The sequence below is a fragment of the Coregonus lavaretus genome, assembly GCF_964263955.1.
Source record: "Coregonus lavaretus genome assembly, chromosome: 25".
NCBI classification, from domain to species: Eukaryota; Metazoa; Chordata; class Actinopteri; order Salmoniformes; family Salmonidae; genus Coregonus; species Coregonus lavaretus.
In genome coordinates, this window is record NC_140012.1 from 43,442,248 (window position 1) to 43,457,320 (window position 15,073).

Below are 15,073 nucleotides of genomic sequence, written 5' to 3' on the forward strand. Positions count from 1 at the left end.
TAGCAAAACGTTTCAAAATGCTTTGCAACAGGGAAAAATATACAGTTCTTATTGGACATAGCCGTGTAGTCCCGCTCTATTTCATTCCGTTTTCTTCCATTTGGTGCCTACAGAACACGACCCAGATCCACGTGTGTGTGCAGTGAGTGACGTACAACATCTCCCCTCTTACCCCTTCAGCTCAAAGCCAATTGCCTGTAAATGAGCTCTCTTTTGTGTCTCTTAATTGTCAGCCAGCTGCAGATGAGACCACCTGGCTCGTTCACTCCGCCCTTCTGCTCCGTGTGATCTCGACATGACCCAGTGACCTACCATACTACCGCATGGCTTTTTATATTAGCCTGGTCCCAGATCTATCTGTTTTGTGCTGTCTTCACAACTTCTATGGTCATTGTCACAGTAAGCATATTTAGCTAATGAAATTAAATAAAATTGTATTTGTAATATAAACACCACATTTTATAAGATCAGATATTTTTCTTTTTAAACACAACACATTGAATTATTGAACAATTACATTTTTTTATTTTTAACTAGTAAACCTACACATTATGAACAATTTATAGTTTTAAGCAGTGTATTGGTAGTTAGTTAACATGCTACATAACTGATCAACAATTATAGGTACAAGCTAATAGCAAGGTATATATGCTATCTTATTGAACAAGCAATTTAACTCAAATAATGATGTGTGCGCTAGGCATCTCTCTCCAGCTCTCTCCAGGTTGTTGTGCTGCTTGGCTGGCCTGCTGATTGGCTGGCCTGCTGCTTGGCTGGCCTCCTGCTTGGCTGGCCTGCTGATTGGCTGGCCTGCTGCTTGGCTGGCCTGCTGCTTGGCTGGCCTGCTGATTGGCTGGCCTGCTGATTGGCTGGCCTGCTGATTGGCTGGCCTGCTGACATCACTCACAATGAACTTTTGCAGCCAGGCACGTGTGTTGTGACAGTGTGTGACAGAGAAAATATTTTTGTGTCATTTAGAGGGAAAATGCATGCATTTTAGCATTTGAGTCACTTTTCAAAAGTTGCTAAAAGTACCAAATACATTTTTTTAAGTAGCTACATTTGTTGCTAGGTGCTGTTTGAAAATAAAGTTGACAGGGTAGTCTGAAAAGTTGCTAAATCTAGTGACAAAATTGCTCAATTGGCATCACTGGTTCCTAGCTCCAACAGTGCAGTAGTATCTAACAATACACACATCTAAGAAGTGAAAGAATGGAATTAAGAAATATAGAAATATTAGGATGAGCAATGTCGGAGTCCTGTGTGTGTGTGGGGGGGGATGGGATGTATAGATTATATGTATATAATATTTAGTATATCTGAAGAATAGTATATGTACAGCAATAGTTGAATAGGATGGACTTGACTAGAATACAGTATATACATATGAAGTGGGTAAAACAGTATGTAAACATTATTAAAGTGACCAGTGTTCCATGTCTATGTACACTGCTCAAAAAAATAAAGGGAACACTAAAATAACACATCCTAGATCTGAATAAATGAAATAATCTTATTAAATACTTTTTTCTTTACATAGTTGAATGTGCTGACAACAAAATCACACAAAAATTATCAATGGAAATCAAATTTATCAACCCATGGAGGTCTGGATTTGGAGTCACCCTCAAAATTAAAGTGGAAAACCACACTACAGGCTGATCCAACTTTGATGTTATGTCCTTAAAACAAGTCAAAATGAGGCTCAGTAGTGTGTGTGGCCTCCACGTGCCTGTATGACCTCCCTACAACGCCTGGGCATGCTCCTGATGAGGTGGCGGATGGTCTCCTGAGGGATCTCCTCCCAGACCTGGACTAAAGCATCCGCCAACTCCTGGACAGTCTGTGGTGCAACGTGGCGTTGGTGGATGGAGCGAGACATGATGTCCCAGATGTGCTCAATTGGATTCAGGTCTGGGGAATGAGCGGGCCAGTCCATAGCATCAATGACTTCCTCTTGCAGGAACTGCTGACACACTCCAGCCACATGAGGTCTAGCATTGTCTTGCATTAGGAGGAACCCAGGGCCAACCGCACCAGCATATGGTCTCACAAGGGGTCTGAGGATCTCATCTCGGTACCTAATGGCAGTCAGGCTACCTCTGGCGAGCACATGGAGGGCTGTGCGGCCCCCCAAAGAAATGCCACCCCACACCATGACTGACCCACCGCCAAACCGGTCATGCTGGAGGATATTGCAGGCAGCAGAACGTTCTCCACAGCGTCTCCAGACTCTGTCACGTCTGTCACGTGCTCAGTGTGAACTGCTTTCATCTGTGAAGAGCACAGGGCGCTAGTGGCGAATTTGCCAATCTTGGTGTTCTCTGGCAAATGCCAAACGTCCTGCACGGTGTTGGGCTGTAAGCACAACCCCCACCTGTGGACGTCGGGCCCTCATACCACCCTCATGGAGTCTGTTTCTGACCATTTGACATTATTAAAGTGACCAGTGTTCCATGTCTATGTACATATAGGGCAGCAGCCTTTAAGGTGCAGGGTTGAGTAACCAGGTGGTAGCAGTCTAGTGACTGACAAAAGTTCAGGACACGGGCCGGCTAGTGGTGACTGTTGGCCTTGAGATAGAAGCTGTTATTCATTCTCTCGGTCCCAGCTTTGATGCACCTGTACTGACCTCGCCTTCTGGATGGTAGCGGGGTGAACAGGCCGTGGCTCGGGTGGCTGAGGTCCTTGATGATCTTCTTGGCCTCTTCTGTGACACCGGGTGCTGTAGATGTCCTGGAGGGCAGGCAGTGTGCCCCCGGTGATGCGTTGGGCAGACCGCACCACCCTCTGGAGAGCCCTGCGGTTGCGGACGGTGCAGTTGCCGTACCAGGCGGTGATACAGGCCGACAATGGTGCATCTGTAAACGTTTGTGAGGGTCTTATTATGGGCCAAGGCGAATTTCTTCAGCCTCCTGAGGTTGAAGATGAGCTGTTGCGACTTTTTCACCACTCTGTGTGTGGGTGAACCATTTCAGGTTGTCAGTGGTGTGTACGCCATGGAACTTGAAGATTTCCACCTTCTCCACTACGGTCCGTGGATGGGTGGCGTGCTCCCTCTGTTGTCTCCTGAAGTACACGGTCAGCTCCTTCGTTTTGTTGAGGGACAGGTTATTTTCCTGTCACCACTCCGCCAGGGCCCTCACCACCTCCCTAACAATCATCTTGTCACATTGTTGGTAATCAGGCCTACCACTGTTGTGTTGTCTGCAAACTTGATGATTGAGTTGGAGGCGTGCTTGGCCACGCAGTCATGGGTGAACAGGGAGTACAGGAGGGGTCTGAGCACGCACCCTTGTGGGGCCTCAGTGTTGAGGATCAGCGTAGTGGAGGTGTTGTTTCCTACCTTCACCACCTGGGGGTGGCCCGTCAGGAAGTCCAGGGCCCAGTTGCACAGGGCGGGTTGAGCTGTAGTCAATGAACAGCATTTTTACATAGGTATTCCTCTTGTCCAGATGGGATAGGGCAGTGCGATGGGGATTATGTTATCCGTGGATCTATTGGGTTGGTATACAAATTTCAGTGGGTTGGGTAAGGTAGAGGTGATATGATCCTTAACTAGCCTCTCAAAGCACTTCATGATGACAGAAGTGAGCGATACGGGGCGATAGTCATTTAGTTCAGTTACGCTACGTGACCAAAAGTATGTGGATGCCTGCTCGTCGAACATCTCATTCCAAAATCATTGACACTAATATGGAGTGGGTCCCCTCTTTGCTGCTATAACAGCCTCCACTCTTCTGGGAAGGCTTTCCACTAGATGTTGGAACATTGCTGCGGGGATTTGCTTCCATTCAGCCACAAGAGCATTAGTGAGTTTGGGCACTGATGTTGGGTGATTAGGCCTGGCTCGCAGTCGGCGTTCCAATTCATCCCAAAGGTGTTCGATGGGTTTGAGGTCAGGGCTCTGTGCAGGCCAGTCAAGTTCTTCCACACCGATTTTGTGAAAACATTTCTGTATGGACATTGCTATGTGCACGGGGCCATTGTCATGCTGAAACAGGAAAGGGCCTTCCCCAAACTGTTGCCACAAAGTAGGAAACACAGAATCGTCTAGAATGTCATTGCATGCTGTAGCGTTTAGATTTCCCTTTACTAGATCTAAGGGGCCTAGCCCGAACCATGAAAAACAGCCCCAGACCATTATTCCTCTTCCACCAAACTTTACAGTTGGCACTATGCATTGGGGCAGGTAGCGTTCTCCTGGCATCCGCCAAACCCAGATTCGTCCATCGGACTGCCAGATGGTGAAGCGTGATTCATCACTCCAGAGAACGCGTTTCCACTGCTCCAGAGTCCAATGGCGGCGAGCTTTACACCATTCTAGCCAATGCTTGGCATTGTACATCTTAGACTTGTGTGCGGCTGCTCGGCCATGGAAACCCATTTCATGAAGCTCCCGACGAACAGTTATTGTGCTGACGTTGCTTCCAGAGGCAGTTTGGAACTCGGTAGTGAGTGTTGCAACCGAGGACAGATGATTTTTACGCGCTTCAGCACTCTGCGGTCCCGTTCTGTGGGCTTGTGTGGCCTACCACTTCGCGGCTGATCTGTTGTTGCTCCTAGACGTTTCCACTTCACAATAACAACGCTTACAGTTGACCGGGGCAGCTCTAGCAGGGGCAAAAAATTTGACGAACTGACTTGCTGGAAAGGTGGCATCCTATGTTGGTGCCACGTTGAAAGTCACTGAGCTCTTCAGTAAGGCCATTCTACTGCCAATGTTTGTCTATGGAGATTGCATGGCTGTGGGCTCGTTTTTATACACCTGTCAGCAACGGGTGTGGCTGAAATAGCCGAATCCACTAATTTGAAGGGGTGTCCACACACTCTTGCATATATAGTGTATATAGGAAGACTGTTTAGTGCCAAAAATAACGGGTTAAATACATGTAAAAAAAAAAGTTGTATATATATATATAGGCCTCCTTGTTTCAGGCTCATAAGCAACTTTGTACAAGCATTTCGCTGCACCCGCAATAACATCTGCTAAACGTGTATGCGACCAATACAATTTGATTTGATTTAAAAAGAATGTTTATAGAAACGCTTGACATATAACAATGTGTATGGAGCATTGATAAAACTTGCTATTTCATATGACCGCTACATGCTTTTGTCTCATCAATTTTATTTTGTTTAATTTCAGAGGATTAACTTAATTTCCTGTTCAAGAATGGGAAAATGTGACCATCCTTCCACTGCAATTCCAGTTGGGAGTGAGCTCATCCCTATTATAACAGTCGCTTATAACAATATTATTATAGGCCAATAATAAGTCTAAGTTAAGTGTAAGCCAATCATGTCATTGGTCCGTTTTTTCTTTTTTACGTTCAGTAAGAATAGGCTACCGTTCCATCTGAAGGACTGTGTCGATGACATCACTATCACGCCGCGCCTCCCACCGACGAGCCGTAGAAATGTCAGACAACCGGCAGCTTCGCCTTCACGCCAGTTGAATTACGAAACAGACTACAGCACAGGTGCACCTAACGATCAAGATGCATATATATTTTTTTTAATCGGATAATGCAATTGGAATACAGTATATTTCTTCACAGTCTACGAGTTTAATATTATTTTGTTTAAAAGACGACGTTGCTGTTGTGGTCGGATCACTTAAATCCCAATAATGCCTTTTCCGCCGATAAATCTCCAACGAATCTCTTCTCCTGGGAGAGAGCTGTTCAAGAAAAAGAAACAGACCGAGGAAAAAGACTCGGAAAAGGAAAAGATGTCGAAGTCTTGGACTACAGCCAATCTGAGGAATTTGGGGCGAAAACCCCAGCAACAGACATCCAAACTCCCGATTCAGGAGACAGAAGGTCTGAAGAACTCCTGGCTAACTTTACCCAAACAATCTCAGGACGCGTGCCAGAGCGTTTCGCGTTCCAGTTCGGTGGAAGTCGCCAAGCACCGGGACAGGAGTAAGCTGTCCTCGCGGAGTTCCATGGGAAAGGACGAGGCAGGAGAAGAAAGGGAGATTCAATTCTCTCTGAGCCTCACACCGGAGGCCATTCTCGTTATTCAAAAGCGCAGTTTAGAACAACAGATACTAGACAAACAGCAGAAGTGTTGTGCGTCCGTGGACTTTCGGCACAGGCGAGTCTTTCCATCCAAACGGACTCGAGGTGGTTCCAAAAGCACGACCATCCCCGTCGCCAATCTGGAACATGCAGAGGACATTACAACCATAGTAAAAATCTCTTTACTAAATGATAAATATAAGTACGATGACGTGGAATATGAAGAAGAAGATGGAGATGTGGATGAGACGGTGGTGCAGAAATGCAAAGAATGGCTGAAAGGAGTTGAAAGCGCCTCTGCTTTTGGAAAAGTGGACAAACTATCTGCCCTTCCCCACCTAAAAAGCTGCTGACTACCGCTTGTGATATTATAGGACTTTAATATGATGTGATATGGCAAGCTATGAACATTGCACATTGTAGCCTACACAAAGGATATGGATTATTTGTAGCCTATCCACGGACACTGCTCACCATGACGCACGACGCACACTTTCCACACAAATGGTAATGGTGTTTTTACTAGTCTAATTCTAATGTCTGAATTTAATACCCTTTAATGTTGACACTGGCAGAATCCCATGTTCTCTTCTTTTGCACGTGGCTTTGTTTTTTTTATTGAGGTGGCTTTATTCGTTGGTTGGCATCAGAGGGCGCGAGGGTGGTTAGGGTATCTGACGGAATGGAATGAGGTGCCTGTATGAGCGGCCTGCGATCCAAGGACCCTCTTCCTTTGTGTCCAAGAACAATAGCTGTCAACTGCGACGACAGGGTTACTTTGTGCGTTTTCTTTTGGGGAATAAACGATTGTTTCTTACCCTCTCAGAAGAGGCCCCTGTTTTTTGCATTGTCTGGAAAAGTAAAGGAAAACATGTTTTAAATGTGGAACAGATTTGTACAGTATTTATTATGAGGGACAGGGGTTATGTTTGTATCAGCTCAAATGTTTCGTTCTACTTGGACATTTCTTATGCCATTTGTATGGAGTAAAATGCTTAGAATCTACATGCACTGAGCATAAACATTTTACTTATTTCATGAGTATGGAAATGACCTCTGACAGTTATGTGATTTAAGAAACCCAATACAATTTAAGCTAGGCAAAAATGCAGTGTCTGGTACACTATCTATAGGCCTATCCAAATGGTAGCCATATCCTCCTGTCCTATCTATCTATAGGCCTATCCAAATGGTAGCCATATCCTCCTATCCTATCTATCTATAGGCCTATCCAAATGGTAGCCATATCCTCCTGTCCTATCTATCTATAGGCCTATCCAAATGGTAGCCATATCCTCCTGTCCTATCTATCTATAGGCCTATCCAAATGGTAGCCATATCCTCCTGTCCTATCTATCTATAGGCCTATCCAAATGGGAGCCATATCCTCCTGTCCTATCTATCTATAGGCCTATCCAAATGGGAGCCATATCCTCCTGTCCTATCTATCTATAGGCCTATCCAAATGGTAGCCATATCCTCCTGTCCTATCTATCTATAGGCCTATCCAAATGGTAGCCATATCCTCCTGTATCCATTACTTGAATGAAGGTCTGTTGCTAAGATGACAACTGTAACCAATAACTAACTATTGGTTCTGCTCAATCAACAAGTCTATTTGTTTATTAGGATCCCCATTAGCTTTTTTTAAATTAGAAGCAGCAGCTACTCTTCCTGGGGTCCACAAAAATCACAAAACATGGTAAGTAACAAAACCCTGATACACTGATAGACAAGGACAGTCACACATTTAAAATGCAACAATATACAAACAATACAACAAAATAATGTGTGTGTCTCCTCACAGTCCCCGCTGTTCCATGAGATGTTGTCTAATCTCCATTTAAAGGTCATTTTACTGTTTGCTTGAGTAATTGGAGATCGAAGGGAGTTCCGTGCGATCATGGCTCGATATAACACTGAGTTGCTGTGAATTCATTTTGGACTTGAGGACTGTGAAGAGACCCCTGGTGGCATGTTGGGGTATGTATGGGTCTCTGAGCTGAATGTTATTTGATTATGCAGATAATCTGGACTTTTCATCATAGTAATATTTCTCATAACTAGAAGAGAAGCTGTTAAGTCTCTCGTCAACCCTCAACCAGGAAGGACTGGCATGTTAGTTCTGTATGTGTAGTTAAGGGCAAGGTGTGCTGCTCTGTCTGTCTTTGTTGCACCTGACCATATCACTTTAACATATTACCTTACATATTAACATATTACCTTACATATTAACATATTACCTTACATATTAACATATTACCGTAAATATTAACATATTACCCTACATATTAACATATTACCTTACATATTACCCTACATATTAACATATTACCCTACATATTAACATATTACCCTACATATTAACATATTACCCTACATATTAGCATATTACCCTACATATTAACATAGTACCTTACATATTAACATATTACCCTACATATTAACATATTACCCTACATATTAACATATTACCCTACATTTGAGCATATTACCCTACACATTAACATATTACCTTACATATTAACATATTACCCTACATATTAACATATTACTTTAACATATTCACATATTACCGTACATATTAACATATTACCGTACATATTCGCATATTACCCTACATATTAACATATTACTGTACATATTAACATATTTCCGTACATATTAACATATTACTGTACATATTAACAAATTACCCTACATATTAACATATTACCCTACATATTAACATATTACTGTACATATTAACATATTACCCTACATATTAACATATTACCATACATATTAACATATTACCCTACATATTAGCATATTGCCCTACATATTAACATATTACCTTACATATTAACATATTACCCTACATATTAACATATTACCCTACATATTAGCATATTACCCTACATATTAACATATTACCTTACATATTAACATATTACCCTACATATTAACATATTGCCCTACATATTAACATATTACTGTACATATTAACATATTACCCTACATATTAACATATTACTGTACATATTAACATATTACCCTACATATTAACATATTACCCTACATATTAACATATTACTGTACATATTAACATATTACGTGACATATTAACATATTACCTTACATATTAACATATTACCCAACATATTAACATATTAACGTACATATTAACATATTACCGTACATATTAACATATTACCTTACATATTAACATATTACGGTACATATTAACATATTACCCTACATATTAACATATTGCCCTACATATTAACATATTACTGTACATATTAACATATTACGCGACATATTAACATATTACCTTACACATTAACATATTACCCTACATATTAACATATTACTTTACATATTAACATATTACCCTACATATTAACATATTACCTGACATATTAACATATTACCCTACATATTAACATATTACTTTAACATATTAACATATTACCTTACATATTAACATATTACCTTACATATTAACATATTACCCTACATATTAACATATTACCCTACATATTAACATATTACCTTACATATTAACATATTACCCTACATATTAACATATTACCCTACATATTAACATATTACCTTACATATTAACATATTACTGGACACCAATCAAGATGGGAAAAGACCAGAGCCTGAACAACTACTACGGTTGATTTTTGTGTCAAAAAAACAGAACGTCTTTTTTTTTATAACGGACGTACCCCTCCTCATCTTCACAACAACTTTGTCAATATGTCTTGACCATGATAATTGACCATCCAATGTTATACCTAGGAGTTTAGCTTCCTCAACTTGCTCAATGGCTACACCCTTTATGTACAACTCCAGTTGAGGTTTAGGTCTTAGAGAATGTTTTGAACCAAATACAACGTTTTAAGTTATAGATGTATTTAAGACCAGTGTATTATTAATCACCCATTCTGATACTGACTGGAACTCCTTGGATATCTGTGAGCTCACTGGCTTTGGGAGCTGGCATGTAGAGAGTGGAATCATCCGTATACAGAGTCATTCTAGCTTGGTGTAAGACCAGTGGCAAATCATTTGTACAGGTAGTGAAGGGTCACGGCCCAAGGCAACTGCCCTGAGGGACACCGCACTGTACATAACTGATGTTAGAGAAGCTTCCATTGAAGAACACAGAGTTCTGTTGGATAAATAACTCTTCAACCATGTGATGATCAATAACATCAAAGGAATGAACTGAAATCTACCAATACAGCTCCAACTATCATCTTATTATCCATTTATTTTAGCCAAATCATCAGTCATCTGAGTCAGTGCAGTATAAGTTGAGGGCCCTTCTCTATATGAAGGCTGAAAGTCAGTAGGTAACTTGTTCTCTGAAAAATAGCGTTGTATTTGGTCAAAAAATTATCTCCCCCAGTTTACTAAGAACAGGCAGCAAACTGATTGGGTGGCTGTTAGAGCCAACAAAAGGGTGCTGTACTATTTTTAGGTGGTGGAAATACTTTAGCTTCCTTCCACGCCTGTGGACACACCCCTTTAGGCTTTGGTTAAAGACATGGCAAATAGGGGTGGCAATACAGTCTGCTACCATTCTCAATAGTTTCCCATCTAGGTTGTCTATAACAATAGTTTTTCCACCTCTCCCACACTAACTTGACCAAATTCAAAACAGCAATCCTTCTCTTTCATTATTAGATATTTTTTTACACAAATATGATGGTTCACTGTTCAATGTTGTCATTTCACTTCTGAGTTTTTCCACTTTACTAGTGAAATAGTCATGGAAATGATTGGCAATATCGAAAGGTTTTGTTATAAATTACCCATGAACTTCAATGAACGATGGAGATGAATTGGGTTTTCTGCCCATGGTATCACTGAGTATGGTTACATGCACACAATAATACGATTATTGTGAATAGTGAGTTTAATATACAGTGCCTTGCAAAAGTATTCATCCCCCTTGGCGTTTTTCCTATTTTGTTGCATTACAACCTGTAATTTAAATTGATTTTTATTTGGATTTCATGTAATGGACATACACAAAATAGTCCAAATTGGTGAGAAAAAAAAAATAACGGAAAAGTGGTGTGTGCATATGTATTCACCCCCTTTGATATGAAGCCCCTAAATAAGATCTGGTGCAACCAATTACCTTCAGAAGTCACATAATTAGTTAAATAAAGTCCACCTGTGTGCAATCTAAGTGTCACATGATCTGTCACATGATCTCAGTGAGGGAAAAAAGTATTTGATCCCCTGCTGATTTTGTACGTTTGCCCACTGACAAAGAAATGATCAGTCTATAATTTTAACGGTAGGTTTATTTGAACAGTGAGAGACAGAATAACAACAAAAACATCCAGAAAAACACATGTCAAAAATGTTATAAATTGATTTGCATTTTAATGAGGGAAATAAGTATTTGACCCCCTCTCAATCAGAAAGATTTCTGGCTCCCAGATGTCTTTTATAAAGGTAACGAGCTGAGATTAGAAGCACACTCTTAAAGGGAGTGCTCCTAATCTCAGTTTGTTACCTGTATAAAAGACACCTGTCCACAGAAGCAATCAATCAATCCGATTCCAAACTCTCCACCATGGCCAAGACCAAAGAGCTCTCCAAGGTTGTCAGGGACAAGATTGTAGACCTACACAAGGCTGGAATGGGCTACAAGACCATCGCCAAGCAGCTTGGTGAGAAGGTGACAACAGTTGGTGCGATTATTTGCAAATGGAAGAAACACAAAAGAACTGTCAAACTCCCTCGGCCTGGGGCTCCATGCAAGATCTCACCTCGTGGAGTTGCAATGATCATGAGAATGGTGAGGAATCAGCCCAGAACTACACGGGAGGATCTTGTCAATGATCTCAAGGCAGCTGGGACCATAGTCACCAAGAAAACAATTGGTAACACACTACGCCGTGAAGGACTGAAATCCTGCAGCGCCCACAAGGTCCCCCTGCTCAAGAAAGCACATACACAGGGCCGTCTGAAGTTTGCCAATGAACATCTGAATGATTCAGAGGAGAACTGGGTGAAAGTGTTGTGGTCAGATCAACTCGCCGTGTTTGGAGGAGGAGGAATGCTGCCTATGACCCCAAGAACCCCATCCCCACCGTCAAACATAGAGGTGGAAACATTATGCTTTGGGGGTGTTTTTCTGCTAAGGGGACAGGACAACTTCACCACATCAAAGGGACGATGGACGGGGCCATGTACCATCAAATCTTGGGTGAGATCCTCCTTCCCTCAGCCAGGGCATTGAAAATGGGTCGTGGATGGGTATTCCAGCATAACAATGACCCAAAACACACGGCCAAGGCAACAAAGGAGTGGCTCAAGAAGAAGCACATTAAGGTCCTGGAGTGGCCTAGCCAGTCTCCAGACCTTAATCCCATAGAAACTCTGTGGAGGGAGCTGAAGATTCGAGTTGCCTAATGTCAGCCTCGAAACCTTAATGACTTGGAGAAGATCTGCAAAGAGGAGTGGAACAAAATCCCTCCTGAGATGTGTGCAAATCTGGTGGCCAACTACAAGAAACGTCTGACCTCTGTGATTGCCAACAAGGGTTTTGCCACCAAGTACTAAGTCATGTTTTGCAGAGGGGTCAAATACTTATTTCCCTCATTAAAATGCAAATCAATTTATAACATTTCTGACATGCGTTTTTCTGGATTTTGTTGTTGTTATTCTGTCTCTCACTGTTCAAATAAACCTACCATTAAAATTATAGACTGATCATGTCTTTGTCAGTGGGCAAACGTACAAAATCAGCAGGAGATCAAATACCTTTTTCCCTCACTGTATATACACCTGTTCTGAAAGGCCCCAGATTCTGCAACACCACTAAGCAAGCGGCACCATGAAGACCAAGGACCTCTCCAAACAGGTCAGGGACAAAGTTGTGGAGAAGTACAGATCAAGGTTGGGTTAAAAAATATATATCAGACATTTTGAAAATCCCACAGAGCACCATTTAAAATCCATTATAAAAAAATTGGTAGAATATGGCACCACAACAAACCTGCCAAGAGAGGGCATTAATCAGAGAGGCAACAAAGAGACCAAAGATAACCCTGAAGGAGCTGCAAAGCTCCACATTGGAGATTGGAGTATCTGTCCATAGGACTACTTTAAGCCGTACACTCCACAGAGCTTTATGGAAGAGTGGCCAGAAAAAAGCCATTGCTTAAAGAAAAAAATAATCAAACACGTTTAGTGTTCGCCAATAGGCATGTGGGAGACTCCCCAAACAAATGGAAGAAGGTACTCTGGTCAGATGAGACTAAAATTGAGGTTTCTGGCCATCAAGGAAAACGCTATGTCTGGCATAAACCCAACTCCTCTCATCACCCCGAGAACACCATGGTGGCGGTATCATGCTGTGGGGATGTTTTTCATCGGCAGGGACTGGGAAACTGGTCAGAATTGAAGGAATGATGGATGGCGCTAAATACAGGGATATTCTTGAGGGAAACCTGTTTCAGTCTTCAAGAGATTTGACACTGGGACAGAGTTTATAAATTTTTTTAGTCATTTAGCAGACGCTCTTATCCAGAGTGACTTACAGTTAAGTGAGTGCATACATTTTCATACTGGCCCCCCATGGGAAACGAACCCACAACCCTGGCGTTGCAAGTGCCATGCTCTACCAACTGAGCTAAACAGGAAACCTGTTTTAGTCTTCCAGAGATTTGAGACTGGGATGGAGGTTCACCTTCCAGCAGGACAATGACCCTAAGCATACTGCTAAAGCAACACTCAAGTGGTTTAAGGGGAAACATTTAAATTTCTCGGAATGGCCTTGTCAAAGCCCAGACCTCAATCCAATTGAGAATCTGTGGTACAATTTAAAGATTGTGTTCTTACTAAAGGAGTTCACTAAAACATTAGTTTTCTTGCTAAAGGAGTTCACTAAAACATTTTATTTGGGTCCAAGGAGGGAATAAGCCACATATTCATCGGGATAATGAAAGCCCCGAATGGAAATTATTTATCAAATAAATGTCCAAGAGAATTTGTGGATGAAATACTAAATAGCATACACAATTATTAGAAGTCAGATGTGGCGTCATGGTCAGCAGTGTGTGTCCATGTACCAAGACTTAGTTTTCTCTCCATGGTACTGTACAGTATCTGCAATGACATGATGGCTCTGTCGTAGCCGGCCGCGACCGGGAGACCCATGGGGGCGGCGCACAATTGGCCCAGCGTCGTCCAGGGTAGGGGAGGGAATGGCCGGCAGGGATGTAGCTCAGTTGGTAGAGCATGGCGTTTGCAACGCCAGGGTTGTGGGTTCGATTCCCTGTACAGTATCTGCAATGACATGATGCTGCCAGTCCAATAAAGTGGAACAAATGGCACCCTTTTCCCTATGTAGCACACTTCTTTTGACCATGGACAGAGGGCATTGGTCAATAGTAATGAACTATATAGGGGACCATTTAGAATGACGTCAGTGTTCTAACTGTAACTCCATTGTGAAATCTCAATCATGGCATTGTTTACCATGCCCCTCCCCTCCCCCGCCATCTCTCTCATTCTGTCTCTCTCACTATCTTTCTCCTCTCTCTCTCTCCTCTCTCTCTCTTCTGTCTCTCTCTCTCTCTCTCTCTCTCTCTTCTGTCTCTCTCTCTCTCTCTCTCTCTCTCTCTCTCGCTCTCTCTCATAGAAGAGCTATTCACACACTTTTCTCTGTCCTATTCCCTATGAATGTCCAGTGTTGGACGGCCATATTCTATATGTCTGATTCATACGGTCAGAGCGTGCTGCCTTCGCCTTGCAGTGTTCCCATCTCACACACACTAAGACATCCTGAGTTCTAATGGCTTTGGTGAGGGGAGACAGAGACCACTTAGTCATGTGGGGTATTCAGTAACAACCAGTGGTAATGTGGGGTAAGACCCTGACAAACCTCAACAAATGCACCATTGAGAGCATCCTGTTTGGCTGTCCAGAGGGTGGTGAGGTCAGCCCAACGCATCATTGGGGGCACACTGCCTGACCTCCAGGACATCTACAGCACCCGGTGTTACAGGAAGGCCAAGAATATCATC

General features: G+C 42.3%; 1 protein-coding gene across 1 annotated transcript; it reads left to right on the forward strand.

Annotated features, from left to right (window-relative positions):
* Positions 1–5,632: 5,632 nt before the first annotated feature.
* On the forward strand, positions 5,633–6,379 carry LOC311100626 (proline-rich protein 18-like; the record flags this gene model as incomplete). The annotated part of the gene is made up of 1 exon (XM_084141553.1): positions 5,633–6,379. One exon carries the CDS (start codon positions 5,633–5,635, stop codon positions 6,377–6,379), a length of 747 nt encoding a protein of 248 aa, XP_083997679.1.
* Positions 6,380–15,073: the final 8,694 nt, after the last annotated feature.